Source organism: Octopus sinensis, linkage group LG12, assembly GCF_006345805.1.
Source record: "Octopus sinensis linkage group LG12, ASM634580v1, whole genome shotgun sequence".
In the NCBI taxonomy this organism is placed as follows: Eukaryota; Metazoa; Mollusca; class Cephalopoda; order Octopoda; family Octopodidae; genus Octopus; species Octopus sinensis.
In genome coordinates, this window is record NC_043008.1 from 49,871,003 (window position 1) to 49,886,726 (window position 15,724).

General features: G+C 37.3%; 2 protein-coding genes across 2 annotated transcripts in view; both read right to left on the minus strand.

Annotated features, from left to right (window-relative positions):
* Positions 1–1,958, minus strand: part of LOC115217907 (kelch-like protein 10) — an 18,053-nt gene extending 16,095 nt beyond the window's left edge. Inside the window, exon 1 of the mRNA XM_029787625.2 lies at positions 492–1,958. Within this exon, the coding sequence (XP_029643485.1) occupies positions 492–1,476 (985 nt within the window). The 5' untranslated portion in view covers positions 1,477–1,958. The remainder of the gene's footprint in view (positions 1–491) is intronic.
* A 2,408-nt stretch (positions 1,959–4,366) lies between these two features.
* On the minus strand, positions 4,367–14,516 carry LOC115217871 (gigasin-6). The gene is made up of 5 exons (XM_029787583.2): positions 14,043–14,516; positions 11,734–11,898; positions 8,690–8,959; positions 6,757–6,977; positions 4,367–5,200 (listed from the first exon to the last, which is right to left on the minus strand). The coding sequence occupies exons 1-5, from the start codon at positions 14,375–14,377 to the stop codon at positions 4,641–4,643; spliced, it is 1,551 nt and encodes a 516-aa protein (XP_029643443.1). The 5' UTR covers positions 14,378–14,516; the 3' UTR covers positions 4,367–4,640.
* Positions 14,517–15,724: the final 1,208 nt, after the last annotated feature.

Sequence of the window (15,724 nt, forward strand, 5' to 3'; positions counted from 1 at the left end):
CTGGTTTTTATTTTCTTGTCCATTGTAAGGACGAAATAAGAGCAAAGCTAGGTTAGGTTGAGCATCGACTCTGAATTGGTGTATGTGTTTTACACGACTGTCTGGGTCAAGATCCACCCATCTATCGATGGTATATTAAAGATTATCATCTCTACACTTCTAACATTGAGTTTAGCTGATATTATTTACACTCAAGAACTCATTTAAAACTTTGTAGACTTCCCTGAAATTCACCATGGAGGTTTTGTTGTTTTTTTTTTTTTTAGACAGAGATCTCCTGATTCTCTCATATCAATGAAACAGCCTTGCATCTTATTTCTAACTTTAAACAACACGCAATTAAAACCCTCGAAATTGCTACAAATCGTCGGCCTTAGCAATCTCTCTTACTAGTAAATGAAGGTAAAATTAATATCAAATGAAGAATAATGAGCAATGGAGAGTTGCGGTAAAAAAAAAAAACCCTCTTTGATTTTGAATTCAGTACCTACCAGATTTAATATTGGTATTTTTCACCCACAGATCGGCCCGTGAGTCATAAGTCTCAATTATGTTAGTTGTACTATTTCCACTCCAGCCGCCGAATATAAAGAGAATATCATGAGGAAGCCTTGGACGTGTTATATGATTATTCTTGTTTATTTTTAGTTCTTTCTCTACGTCGAGGTTGCAGAGAAATTTCAGAGTTTCGATAACGACCGGTTTGCAACTTGTATTGTCTTTTATATATTCGTGACTTTTCACCTTCTCGACGAAGTATTCGGTAGACAGAAGGCCTAATCGCATCGTCTGCAATAACTGGCCTATGTGTGCTACACGACTGCCTGGGTCATGGTCTACCCATCTAACGATGGCATTAAAGGTTATCTCTTCACTTCTAACATTGAGTTCGTCTGAAGCGAATATTTCGCAGACATTATCCACATTCAACTGCAAGAACTCATTGGAAATTTTGTAGACTTCACTGAAATTCACCATCAGATATCTATGGGCGACCTGTTGAAGTTCTTGACAGAAATATGTCTGAGCGAATTTCTCAATTCCAATACAGTTGTGTGAGTTTAATTGCGATATGAGATATTCAGAACATATTCTTAGTAAACCTATGATATTGAAGTAATCAGCCGCAACGAGGAGAGATTTGACATTGTTATGGTTAATACAGCAATCCTGAGTATAAGCATACTGAATAATGGATCGCATTATGTCGACTGTGATGTCAGTTATGGTGACTTCTTGACGGTTTATCTCGAATTTTTCATTTGTGAACAACACTCGGAAATAGGGACTACAAGCAGATAAGATGGCGCGATGTATCATGAAAGACTCTTCGTCTACCTTGATCACTGCATCACATAGTTGACCCGTGTTACGTAATTCCATTAGTACGTTGCAGGCTTCTGCACCAATTTTATTCTGCAAGGAAACTTTTGTAGTCTCATTCGAAAATTTAAGATCCGTTGAGTTTGAATACATTTGTTAGTTAGATATAACTAAATATAATTATTTAGAGAGGGATTATTATTTTTGTTTAAAAAGGAGTATTTTCTCTCTTTCTAATGTTGCAACCGCTTGTTGTCATCAACGAAATATATAAACACCCCCTTCTTTGTATCCTATTTGTTAATTCAGAGATTTCAGTTATCGCTCGGATGTTCGTGCTGCTTGCAATCGGCAAACAATTCAAGATGACGTCATTCAATCTTGAGAAGTGATTTGAATACTGGACGCAATAAAAAGATACTTAGCTTTGTCTGTAAAAAACAAACAAACAAACAAAACAAAATTCCGCAATATATACAACGTGGTGTTAGAAATGTATTCTTACAGAAAAAAAAAGAAGAAAAAGAATTATTTCACTCGAATCTTAAAGTCTTCAGAATCTTTCTGGAATAATAATTGGCTCCTTGTTTTGTGTTTCTTTCCTGATGAATCTCGATGAGAAGGTTTAGAAAAATCGCCTCAACTGAATCGACTCCCGCATTCTTACTGACAATTTAAATGCTTATGTGATCAACAAAGGAAGAGGGGGGAGAGGGGGGAGACGGAATGAACTGTTAATGGCTTCGATCTCATGTTTTCTTTGATACAATCCTTCTTATTGGGGGTACAATACAAAACCATCGATAAAAAACAAAACAAAACGGTTCCTGTTCTATATTTAAGAGATGAGGAATTATGTACATTATTTACACTATTTACATTCGACGGATATTTGTCCTCATCTTGTTTGTTGTTAACACAACGTTTCGGCTGATGTACCCTCCAGCCTTCATCAGGTGTCTTGAGGGAAATTTCGAACCTGGGTTCTCATTCTTAAGGTATTTTTCGATGTTATTATTATTATTTATTATTATTATTATTATTATTATTATTATTATTATATGTTTGACTTTTGCTTTACATTTGTGCAAGTTGGCTCCAAGTCTTACCCAGAGACCTCAAGAGACAACAAGTTGGAAGTGTGCCATATATTTGGTTTTGCACATAGTGTTGTTCTAGAGAATGATTAAGAAACCATAACAAAATTATGTTTGCTTTAAAACTTGAGATTACAAAGAAAGTATTTTGCGTAGGATATGAACAGTTCCCATGAGCACTATCTTTTGAATTCCTGCCATTTTGGGGTTTCCTAGTATCTGAGCTAGGTAGCAATCAGCCCCTTTTGCTATCATTCCCAGGGCACCTTATTATTATATTATTATTATTATTATTATTATTATTATTATTATTATTATTATTAGTAGTAGTAGTAGTAGTAGTAGTAGTAGTAGTAGTATTATTATTATTCAGGTCACTGTCTGGAATTGAACTTGGAATCTCGGGGTTAGTAGCCCTTGTTAAAAAAACAAAAGCAAAACAAAACTTATAAAGTGAATGGAATTGAAACGAAGCGGATCTGTGATTCCAGGGAATTATTAAGAATGAATTGCTTGCTGAGAAGACTTCGACGATGATTACGGCTTCATTAACAACAAAACGTCGCAAATCTGCCAGTGGAACAGATAAGTCACCTTTATCATATGCATGTGTATGTGTGTGTGTGTGTGAGGTGCCTCTGTGTGTGTGTGTGTGTGAGTGTGCGTGCTATAGCTATGTGAGCGGATCTGGTGGACAGAAACTGAAAGAAGCCCATCGCATATATATATATGTATATATATATATATATATATATGTATATAATATTAATTAGAGACAAAACCACTATTTTGCAAAACAAACAAGGAAAGACTTAATCAATACATAAAATTTTAATAAAAAGTAAAAAAAAACCGCCACTACAATTGTTTCATGTCTTGAACGACAATCTTCAGGTGGATTCCGATTTTCAAATCAGTTTCAAATTGAAACTGATTTGAAAATCGGAAATCCACCTGAAGATTGTCGTTCAAGACATGAAACAATTGTAGTGGCGGTTTTTTTTTTACTTTTTATTAAAATTTTATGTATTGATTAAGTCTTTCCTTGTTGTTTTGCAAAATAGTGGTTTTGTCTCTAATTAATATTATATAATATTTTACTATAAAATTGGATTTAATCCTAAATCTGATTTTTTCCCTGTAAATTTGGATTTATTCCCTAATATTTATTATTATATATATGTATATATATATATATATATATATTATATATATATATATATATATTAATATATATATATATATATATATATATATATATATATATGTATATATGCCCAACCATCGACCTGATTGACCGCTAGTTATTTTTACTCGTGTTCCTTTCCGCTAAAGAGCGTAGGCTCGAAATGTAAAAGACTTTCTCACCTTCCCGAGCGTTAAACTAATGCACCTATTTGTTGTTTACACACCTGTCTTGGTCTTTGGTTTTTTTGTAAATTCCAACTATATACATACATACATACATACATACATACATACTTACATACATACATACATACACACATACATACACACACACACACACACACACACACACACACACACACACACATATATATATATGATATACGATGACGTTGAAGCATAAAGATTGGTTGGGAACGGTAGGATCTGTCGACTTAGAAAGAAACATAAAAACAACAACAACAACAACAACAACAGCAACAACAACATAACTACAAAAAATCCTTTTATTACTATTGTAAAAAATTTTTGCTTTTATTTTCATTTCTGAATCTATGTATGAAATGTGTGTGTGTGTGTGAGTCTTATAAGTGTGTGTGTGTAATATATATGTGTAATGTATGCAATTTATTTTGTCATATATGCGTGTATGTACTGTATAAAGAATGTATGACATAATAAATTGCATGTATGTAATGTATGTATGTGATACGTGTGTGTAAGTGAGTGTTTGTGCGCTCGTGTGCGTGCGTGTGATAGCATGTGTGCCAGCGAGCGTGCTTAGAAATAAATCTCCTGAATAATACGGAAGAACAGAACAGTCGAAAAGTTCTGCTAACTTTAATAAACAAATTCCGAAAGATGCGAGCAGCAGCAGCGGCAGCAGCAGCAGCAGCAGCAGCAGCAGTAGTAGTAGTAGTAGTAGTAGTAGTAGTAGTAGTAGTAGTAGTAGTAGTAGTATCATCGTCGTCATTATCAAGTGGAGGAGCGGAAATGTTTGCGATGAAATACTGTTTTTGATTTTCGTTCTCTTTAAGTTATTTTCCAAAATGTCGGTGGCATTAACTTTTCGAACGATGGAACAGTGATCGCTACAACCCCTCTTTTGGAGCAAACTTCGAAATATACCGAAGACAGTTTCAGGAAACGCATTTCTCCAGTTCCCTTTGCTGTGAACGAACTAAAAACTTTAGGGCTTGGAATTAATTGGAATGTTACAAAACCATATGTGAATCGCAGAGTTCCTGATTTGGTCTTAGTCACGGTAATATTTCCCCATAAAGAATTACTGTAGGTTCCTTCATAGCTGGGCCGACTTCCAAATAAGTAAAAACGGTTTGTTTCATTCGAAGGTGGATTTGGACACCTTGGTTTGTATTTTGGGACTTTGAAATCTTTGATGGAACTCGCATTTATCCAGGGTTCATTACCAAGGTAGAGATCAGCCACATATTGCATTACTAATGTCCTTTTGTAAGCTTGGAAATCTGAGCCAGTAAGGGCAACGAAAATTCCTAGTTTTTCTTCAGGAAACAAAGTCAGCACCAAATTATTCCCCCAGTTTGTTCCAGTATGCACTATAATGGGATATCCTGCAAATAGAAAAAAAGACAACACCGTAAATGAAAAGAGCAACAGTTAACGGAATTGAAGCCCATTGGCTATTTAGCGACATCAGTGCCTGATTGTATACTTGAGTTTCTTATCTACGTATATCGCTAGCGATTGCTTTCGGGCAATCTACCATTGGCATCAAGGTCAAGAAGGAAGGTAGTCCCGGTAGCGATGAGGGAGGATTATTTCCCGCTAGCGATGAGGGAGGATTATTTCCCGCTAGCGATATGAACAACGAGTGTTTTTATATACACCACAAGTCCATATGAGAGGTTCTCTCATGGTAACTATCGCAGTATTATTATGTGTTCTGATACAACATCAACTTTGAAGCGGTGATAAATATTACCTTTTGGCATTAAATTACTGCTTCTGTCGCAATTAATTATTTACAAATTCTTTTATTGCTTCGTGAGTTTCACTCATTTACGTAGATTGTGTGTAGCGTTCAAATTCAAACGACTACAGTCCATCTTTGCAAATATATGATCCTTTGGTTAATGTAAGAAATCGTCACTCACCTCACCAAGGATATTTGCCCCAAGTACCCCAAGGTTTAAGGATCGGATTACAGGGTCACTTAAGGGCTTATTTCTTCTTCCTCATGATCTTCGGACCCGAAGTACGGCCGTCAAATCATATCATATCTGGAGAGGGTCAATATACCAGTAACCCTTTCTTTCTCCTATAGGTGCAAAGCCTGGAGTTTTGAGGGGTTAATCAATTATATCAGCCCCACTGCTCAACTGGTGCTTCTTTTTGGACACCGAACCGAAAGGATGAAAGGTGAAGCCGACTTTGGTGGAATTTGAACTCAGAACGGAGAGAAGGAAGCATTTTATCTGTGTGCTTACCATTTCGCCAGTTCGACGCCTTCGTGCCAATAACAAACACGCACTGGTTCTATTTCACTTTATTTTATTTGTCAATTAGTTAATCTTTTAACCAATGAATTGATCGATCGTTTAAGCGATCTGCCAGCCAATCAGTCAGCTAGATTTAGTCCCGGAGGCATGTCGTTGATGAAGTGGTGAAGGGCGATGAAAAGAGCTTGACAAACAGAGCTGAGTGATTGACTGATCGAACGATTAATCAAACCGTCGATTACTTAATTGGTTAAATAGTTAACCAATAGGAACATAATAATTCTTTCTACTATAGGCACAAGGCCTGAAATTTTGGGGGAGGGGACTAGTCGATTACAACGACCCCAGTGCGTGACTGGTACTTATTTCATCGACTCCAAAAGAATGAAAGGCAAAGTCGACCTCGGTGGAATTTGAACTCAGAGCGTGGAGACGGACGAAATGCTGCCAAGCATTTCACCCGGCGTGCTAACGACTCTGCCAGCTCGGAGACATAATAAAAATAAAATCAAGTGATGTAGAATGAGTGTGTTGTTTATCACTGACATAGTGACCTCCCCACCACCCCGAGAGACAACAAAATATACCCCAACACACAAGTTCACAACAAGAACGTTGCAAACCAACTACAAATTTAAAATATAACCAAATAAAAACTTTATTCTAACCTCTGTAGAAACCTTTTTTCCATCCAAGCGCATATTTATCATTAATATATGCAACTGGCATCTTCGGTCGGCGAAAAACATTTGTAGTTTGTACAAGAAAATTTCGGGTTCCAAAAATATTACACAAAAACGAACGTTTCCCGTTTAGAAGGAACCGCATCCATTTTGACATATCGTTTGCTGAACTCTGTATTGCACCAGAACCTATACGACCCCACTTCCTGTAAAGATGTAAATATAAATTCGAATTTGAGTATAAATTTATCGTTTGTCAAAAGGGTACGAAACGTTTTGGCACAGCGTTTCTAAAATCAGGAGAAAGTTTAAGATTCTGCGTAGGGTGAGGGTCAGGGTTTAGGGTGGGGGTTTAGGTTAGCGTTAAGATTTAGGTTTGAGGTTGGTGTTTAGGATTAGGGTGGGGGTTTAGGTTAGCGTTAAGATTTAGGTTTGAGGTTGGTGTTTAGGATTAGGGTTAAGATTAAGGTTAGGGTTAGGGTTAGACAACGCGCCAAAATGACACCTCCTTATCTTTATAACTTACAACCTTTGCACAAGTTAATGAGGTGCCATTATACGCCACTCAAACAGCTAGAAATAGTAGCAAAATCCTTCTCAAAATCATATCCTACAGTTTTATAAACACGATGGATACAATAAATGATGTAGTTTTTGATACAGTATGTCTGAGGAGTACAAAAGAAAGATGGTGTTATCTTAACTGGAACTCTATATATATGAAAAAAAAAGGGAGAAGAACACTTTGACATACAATGTCTAAGATAAAAGACAGAGTGATCATGGCTGGAATGACGTTGGTGATGAGCGTGTCCTGTCGCGGCTGACCTGGGGCTCAACGATACAGTCCACCACCCACCACCAACAATATCAGTGATGTAGGCTTTGCATCTCGGGGTCAGTGCTGGCCAAGTCACTAGTGCAGGGCTTTTCAACCTTTTTGCTGGAGCGGAACCCCAAGGAAACATTCCACTGGCTCGAGGAACCCCTGTGCAATAATTTGATAGTTTTATGCACACATATCTGCACAGGAGAATTAAAAATTACTGCTGATTTTAGCAGTTTTGTAACTTCTTGCGGAACCCCTGAACTGTACTGGCGGAACCCCTGGACTGTACTGGCGGAACCCTAAGGTTCCGCGGAACCCTGGTTGAATACCACTGCACTAGTGTGATATTATACTAGATACTCGCCCAGGGCAGAGAAATATCACATGATACAGCAAACCTTTTGCTGCTCATCTGTAATGGTGTGCTGTGCCCATGTTCAAGTTTGCTAAACTCTCGCTGACTCAGATCACCTAAACAGTTAATAAATTTCATGAAGGGGTGTAGTTCATTTCTTTGTAAAAACTCATGGGCAAACTGCAGTCCGCAGATCTTTCTCAACAGCACGCCGACGAAAAGTTGTCTTGAATGTTTTAGTAGAGCGGCCCACTTGATGATTGATCCATCTCTCATGCGGCCCGCTTCTCGAAAAAGGGTTGTTCAGGCCTGACATAGAAACTAAGACACTCAAAAGTCAACAACAGTTACTTTTCATCTTCTTGTCTCCCTCCTCCTCATCTTCTCCCTCCCTCCCCATCCTCCTCATCTTATCCCTCCCTCCCCATCCTCTTCATCTTCTTCCTCCCTTCTCATCCTCCTCATTCCTACTCTCCACTTTCTTTCTCCTTCTCACCTTCCTCTCCTTCCTCTTCCTTCCATTTTCCCCCCACTTCTTCCTCCTCATCATCACACTCCTCTCCTTCCTCCTCCCCACACCCTCCTCCAATCCACCACCCTCCTCCTCCCTTCCCACCTCTCCTCCCTTCCCACCTCTCCTCCTCCTCCTTCTTCCCAATATCACTGTCCTCTCCGTCAGTGATATTCGGGTTTTTTTTAAAAACTTAATCACAAATCAATAACCGTTTACAAACCGTTTGAATGAAGCTGGAACTTCGATCAAAGTCTTTTTGACGTCGTCATCTTCAACGTAGGGAGTGGCCACGTTTTTCTTACCACCGTAAGGTTTTGTGATAAATTTGGTGTCACGCATACCTAAGGGGCGAAGGATTTTCTCGCTGATCATATTTTCCCAAGTGTTGTTAGTCAATTTCTCAGTAATGTGAGCTGCCAGGCCGAACATAATACTACTGTACATGAAACTGGTTCGGAAATCTTTGTATTGTTTGAACTGTTTAACATATCTGTTGAAAGAACAAAGAAAAAGAAAATTACTATACATGTTATTTGTGGTAGAAAATAAGGTAAAGGTAGACACGCGAATTCGCGAAACGGGGTCGATAAATTAAGTACCAGTTACGCACTGGGGTCGATGTAATCGACTTAATACCTATGTCTGTCCTTGTTTGTCCCCTCTGTGTTTAGCCCCTTGTGGGTAGTAAAGAAATAGGTAAGAATATAACTTCCCAATCACGTGTATGAAATGTAAAGTCGACCCCCGCGGAATTCGAAACTAGAATCGGAAGCATTCTTTTTCCGGCGCGGTAATGATTCTGCCAACTTGCCGCCTTAATATATAATATATTCTTTTCTTTTCTACTCCAGGTACAAGGCCAAAAATGTTGGGGGAGGGGAACCAGTCAATTAGATCGGCCCCAGTACGCAACTGCTACTTAATTTATCGACCTCGAAAGGATGAAAGGCAAAGTCGACCTCGATGATATTTGAACTCAGAACATAAAGACAGACAAAATACCTAATTCTTTACTACCCACATAGAGAGGACAAACAAGGACAGACAAACGGATTAAGTCGATTACATCGACCCCAGTGCGTAACTGGTACTTATTTAATCGACTCCGAAAGGATGAAAGGCAAAGTCGACCTCGACGGAATTTGAACTCAGAACGTGGCGGCAGACAAAATACCTATTTCTTTATTACCCACAAGGGGCTAAACACAGAGGGGACAAACAAGGACAGACATCTCTCTCTATATAAACGGCAGTTTGTCTGTGTGTGTGTCTGTGTGTCTGTTAGGTTGTACCCTCACCCTGACCACGGCTTTCAACCGATTCTGATGAAACTTGACACACACATAGCCCAATGTCATAATTCAAAACTAACGCAGCGAAAATTTTGAAAAGTTCCCCCAGTTCTGAAAAAAAATCGATAAATTCGACATGGGGTCGAGAATTAGAAACACAAACCACAGACTGTCTAGGGGACGCAACTCGACCTTTTTACTCTCAAAAAAATTTACCATCATTTTTTTCCCATTTTTTTGCTATTTTTTGGGTATAACTCTCTAAAAATGCTTTATAGTTATTTCCCTTACAAACCCGAGCAACGCCGGGCGATACTGCTAGTAGGTATTAAGTCGATTACATCGACCACAGTGCGTAACTGGTACTTAATTTATCGACCCCGAAAGGATGAAAGGCAAAGGCGACCTCGGTGATATTTGAACTCAGAACATAAAGACAGACAAAATACCTAATTCTTTACTACCCACATAGAGAGGACAAACAAGGACAGACAAACGGATTAAGTCGATTATATCGATCCCAGGGCGTAACTGGTACTTATTTAATCGACCCCGAAAGGATGAAAGGCAAATCGACCTCGGCGGAATTTGAACTCAGAACGTGGCGGCAGACGAAATACCACTAAGCATTTCGCCCGGCGTGCTAACGATTCTGCCAGCTCGCCGCCTTTTCATTACTATAATATGGCTTTGACGATGGATTGGCAAACTCGTTACAGCATGAAACAAAATGTTTTCTGGTATTAAGTCGCGACGATGTACGCTCTGATTTCGAAATTCACTGAAGTCAACTGCGCTTTTCATTCTTTCGGGGTCGATAAACTGAGACAAGCTAAGTCCAACCCTTTTCAGAGAGTTGAAATAATTTAATAATCACCCAAAATTTCAAACCCTGTGCGAATTTAAAAGCAAAGCTAAACCTTATTAATCTTGTCAACTTATTCTGAATTATAGGCGGAGGAGTGGCTGTGTGGTAAGTAGCTTGCTTACCGACCACATGGTTCCGGGTTCAGTTCCACTGCGTGGCACCTTGGGCAAGTGTCTTCTACTATAGCCTGAAGCCAACCAAAGCCTTGTGAGTGGATTTGGTAGACGGAAACTGAAAGAAGTCCGTCGAATATATATATATATATATATATATATATATATATATATATATAATATAATATATATATATATATATATATATATATATATATATATATATATATATATGTATGTATGTATGTATGTATGTATGTATGCATGTTTGTGTGTTTGTGTTTGTCCTCCCAACATCGCTTGACAACCGATGGTGGTGTGTTTACGTCCCCGTTACTTAGCAGTTCGGCAAAAGAGACCGATAGAATAAGTACTAGGCTTACAAAGAATAAGTCCTGAGGTCGATTTGCTCGACTAAAGGCGGTGCTCCAGGATGGCCACAGTCAAATGACCGAAACAAGTAAAAGAAGTATTATCAACAATAAAGGATTCATCCATGCTTCCATCTTCTTCTTCACTATTCTTGGGTGAGGCATGGGCGTAGAGTGCTCCGACACCTCTTCCGTAGGGTCCTATTATTTCTAATTGATTCTGGGTGAATTGTCAAGCATGACCATCTGAGACTATGGATATTAGCCAACCGCCTCATTGCTGGTCTAACCCTTGGTCTTCTATCTGTTAGCTCGGCTCGAAAAATAATCTATATTCAATGAAAAATAAATATATTTCTTTATTGCCCACAAGGAGCTAAACATAGAGGGGACAAAGAAGGACAGACGAACAGATTAAGTAGATTCTATCGACCCAGTACGTAACTGGTACTTAATTTATCGACCCCAAAAAGATGAAAGGCAAAGTCGACCTCGGCGGAATTTGAACTCAGAACGTAAAGGGCAGACGAAATACGGCTACGCATTTCGCCCGGTGTGCTAACGTTTCTGCCAGCTCGCCGCCTTCAATGAAAAATAAATAAATAAAAAGCTCTATTTACTGCGGAATGTTGTCTCTCGTCAATTCTAAGTTTAAACGTAAATAGTTATTTTTCGGCAAACCCATCCGATGCGATAGTAGATCCTCTACATTAGCATACTTCGTCCTTTGTTCTGTAGAAAACTCAATGTCCAGGAACTTACTGATTGGCATTGTCTGGGACACACTGAAATAGACAAGAAAATAAATACAAAAGAAAAAAAACAACAACAAAGAAATAATGTTTAAATAAAATTCTCTTTAAGTCCTGCATGGTGTGAGCTCAATCACTGGAACCAGTAAGGGTGTAATAATAGATTGTCGGATAAAACTGTTCGTAACTTTACAATTTTATTTGAATTGTCAAGAAAAATATTTTTGTTTTAATGTTTGTTTTTAGCTCTATTCTTCCTCAATAACTTTTCTTTATTGTTTTTTAAATTTGAGTAAATTTCACCTCATTTCAGACATATGAAGGTTTACCACATAAGAAAAAGGGAGCATTTTCAACACACCTGCTTCTCTTTGTTTTCAATCAAGGTTGTAAAGCTGCCATATATATATATATATATATATAATGGATAGCGATAAAGAAGTCAGGTGAGTGCTGTACGCGTAATCAGTTATAATCCGTGTTATGGTTAATCGCATCAAGTTGTGAGGAGCATCTAGGATTACTTAAGGTAAGCCAATCCACTGTATTTCATCCAATGGTTAAATCCTGGATTCGCTTCACTGGATTATAAATATTTTACCGAGTGTATGTCTCTATATTCATTGTAATTGTCTTACACACACACACACACACACACACACAGACATAATTGTCTTATATATATATATATATATATATATATATATATATATAATCCAGCATGGCCACAATCAAATGACTGAAAGAAATAAAAGACTATATACATACATACAAGTACAGTTGTGGAAATCAGCTTCACGGCGGATGTTAACCTAAAGCTGAAGATCAGTGAAAAAGAGAACACCTTCGCTGAACTATTGAGAAATCTGCAGTTACGCTATCCAGATTACAAGTTCAGGTTTATACCTTTAATTCTTGGGACACTGGGATATGTAACACACTGCATAAATACCAATCTCGAGAAATTAAGCTTCTCAAAACCAGAAAGGAGAAAGCTAATTCGAAAACTACAGATCCAACCGTCATTAGAACTGTAAAAATCTGTAAGTTTCTAGAAGTTTATAATTTAAGTATATATGAGCATGTCTAGATATGCAACTATATGCATGAGAAATGGCAAAACATACAAATCTTCACATATACATACACACGAAAAGACCCTGCTGATGTTGTTGAAATTCCAATGTAGGAACCTTGGATCTAGGTTAGAAACCGGCTCTTTCTCTAGTGGCATGAAATCTTGAAATAAAACTGAATAATGACATACATAAAAACATACATACATGCATACATACATACACACACACACACATAACATACATACATACATACATACATACATACATACATACATACATGTATGCATACATACATACATGTTATGTTATGGCTGCCCCCTCGTTATCGAGTATGGCCATTGCACCACGAAGCTTAACTGTTACTGGTGTTGTAATCGAATGTGACCTTTTAGCCCAGCTAAAGATCTACAAGGTCTTGTACAGAATTGGCAACTAAGACCTTTACTGGTAATAGCCGGCTGTAGTTGTAACTGGGCTTCATGTACCTTTGCATGTCGTTTAAGTCCTCCTGCCGAATTACACTCTCTTCCACATGCCCGACAGATATGATACATACATACATACATACGTACATGCATGTATACATACATACATACATGCATACATACATGCATGCATACATACATACATACATACATGCATACATATATACATACATACATACATACATGCATACATACATACATACATACATACATACACACACACAACACACACATACATACATTACATACATACATACATACACATACATACACACACCACACACACATACATACATACATACATACATACATACATACATACATACAGACAGACATAGTCACGTGCAATGTTATATTAGGGGTGGATCATATGAACTGTAACCGGCTTTAATATCGCTCTTCTAAAACATAACAATATTAGTTTTAAAAAAACGATTTCAGATGAAAATTCTAAGAAAACAAATAGCAAATTGAAAGATCACAAACAAACCTCTTTCTTAGAGAGCGTAAATATGAACTTTAAAAATAAAACTAGTTTCTTTATGAACCAACATAAATAGATTATACAAAACATCAAAGAGGTAGATTAATTATGTAAAATATGTCAACTTACTCTTTCCTATCTTCCATTACTTTGACAAGTGTCGCTGCGGTAAATGCTTTCGTCAAAGAAGCTAAACCGAATAAAGTATGGTTGTCAACTTTATCTGAGCTGTTTAAGTTACGACGGCCAAATCCTCGTAGGTACACGACTTGGTTATTTTTCACCACAGCTACGGCGCCTCCAACCATATTTTTATCTTCTAGCATAGTGTTGGTGAAATTTGCGATCATCTCGTGTATTTGGTTTTGGGAATAATTTTGCTCCGAGTCGAGACATTGGATCAAATCTGAGAAGAGGATTATAAAGAAACAGCAGAAAACAAGCAGAGCTCTGAATGTCAACATGGTGAACTGGACAGAGATGGAGCGGCAGAAATTATATAAGCTGCATGTAAGGAAAATAATAAGGATTAAATCAATGAGATCGAACGTTTAAACAATTGCCGCTTGCATTGTCATCTATAGATATGCGACTAACTACGAGAAAACAGTTATTTATAAGGTAACAAGGTGCGGTTGGTTTGCTGATAGGTGATTGGTTGATTTGGTTCGTAATTCTATGTGTGTGTGTGTATGTGTGTTAATGCTGCACATCATAACAAGGTGCGGTTAGTTTGTTTACTGGATGTTTGAGTTGCTCCTAGTTGTGTCTTTGTGTAGATAAAGACACACGCATACTCACACACACGTATACAAACATATACACATATACATAGACGTTTACATATTAAACTGTGTGTGTGTGGTGTGTGTGTGTGTATCATATGGATGTAATATATGTCTGGGTGTTTAAGCAAACATTAATCATAGTTGATATTTTTTTTTAAAACTCGGTTACCAAAACCAAAACAAAAACAAAAACAAAACAAGTGTAATAGGTGTAAAATAATGTGTATTAAACGAATATGAGAACAAATAATTGCGTCAACGAACCGATTACAGAGAAATTTTGGGGGTAAATTTTTTCCGAGGGGATAAAATGAGGACATTCGAAGAGAAAGAATTTCGTAAGTTATGTTTTTGCAAGAGTGTAATGGAAAAAAAGTTTGAAAAAAACATTTTTAGTTTCATTTATTTTTCGTTTGAGTAATAGAAAAAGGTTTTTAAAAAGGATCCCATGTTTCATGGTGAGAGAAACAAATTCATAAATACGGTGTTGAATATGGCCCCACTATGGAAAAAAGGTAAGGGTGATTTAGCTGGTGTTTTAAGCACATCTCACGACCATCTGATACCTTCCTTCATTGTTTTATATCTTTTCCCCATAAACACATTTGAGTAATGGAAAAATTATATAGATTTTGGTTTATTTCATGTTTATTCCATGTCAGACCATACCTTTCCCGACAGATAGGCCTCTTGATCAGAACAGATTTGTGCAATTTTTTGCGAAAAACATCGTTGAGGATTTTTTCTTCCTTTATAAATTATTTACATATCTGTTCGATCGCTTCACATGAATTTATTCATTAAGACTCATTAAAACTTCAAAAGTTCTTAAAACTTTGGTCGTAGTAATGCTTTTGTTTTCGTTTGTTTAATAAAATTTCCTCCTCGTAATGATTTTGCTTTCATTTTCTGCATGTATCGTGCAGAAAATGCCAGCTTCCAAATCTCATCTTCTGATTAGGTAAAACTGATTAAACTTTAAACCTCAGTAACATTTTTCTGCAATTTTTCTGGAACACATAA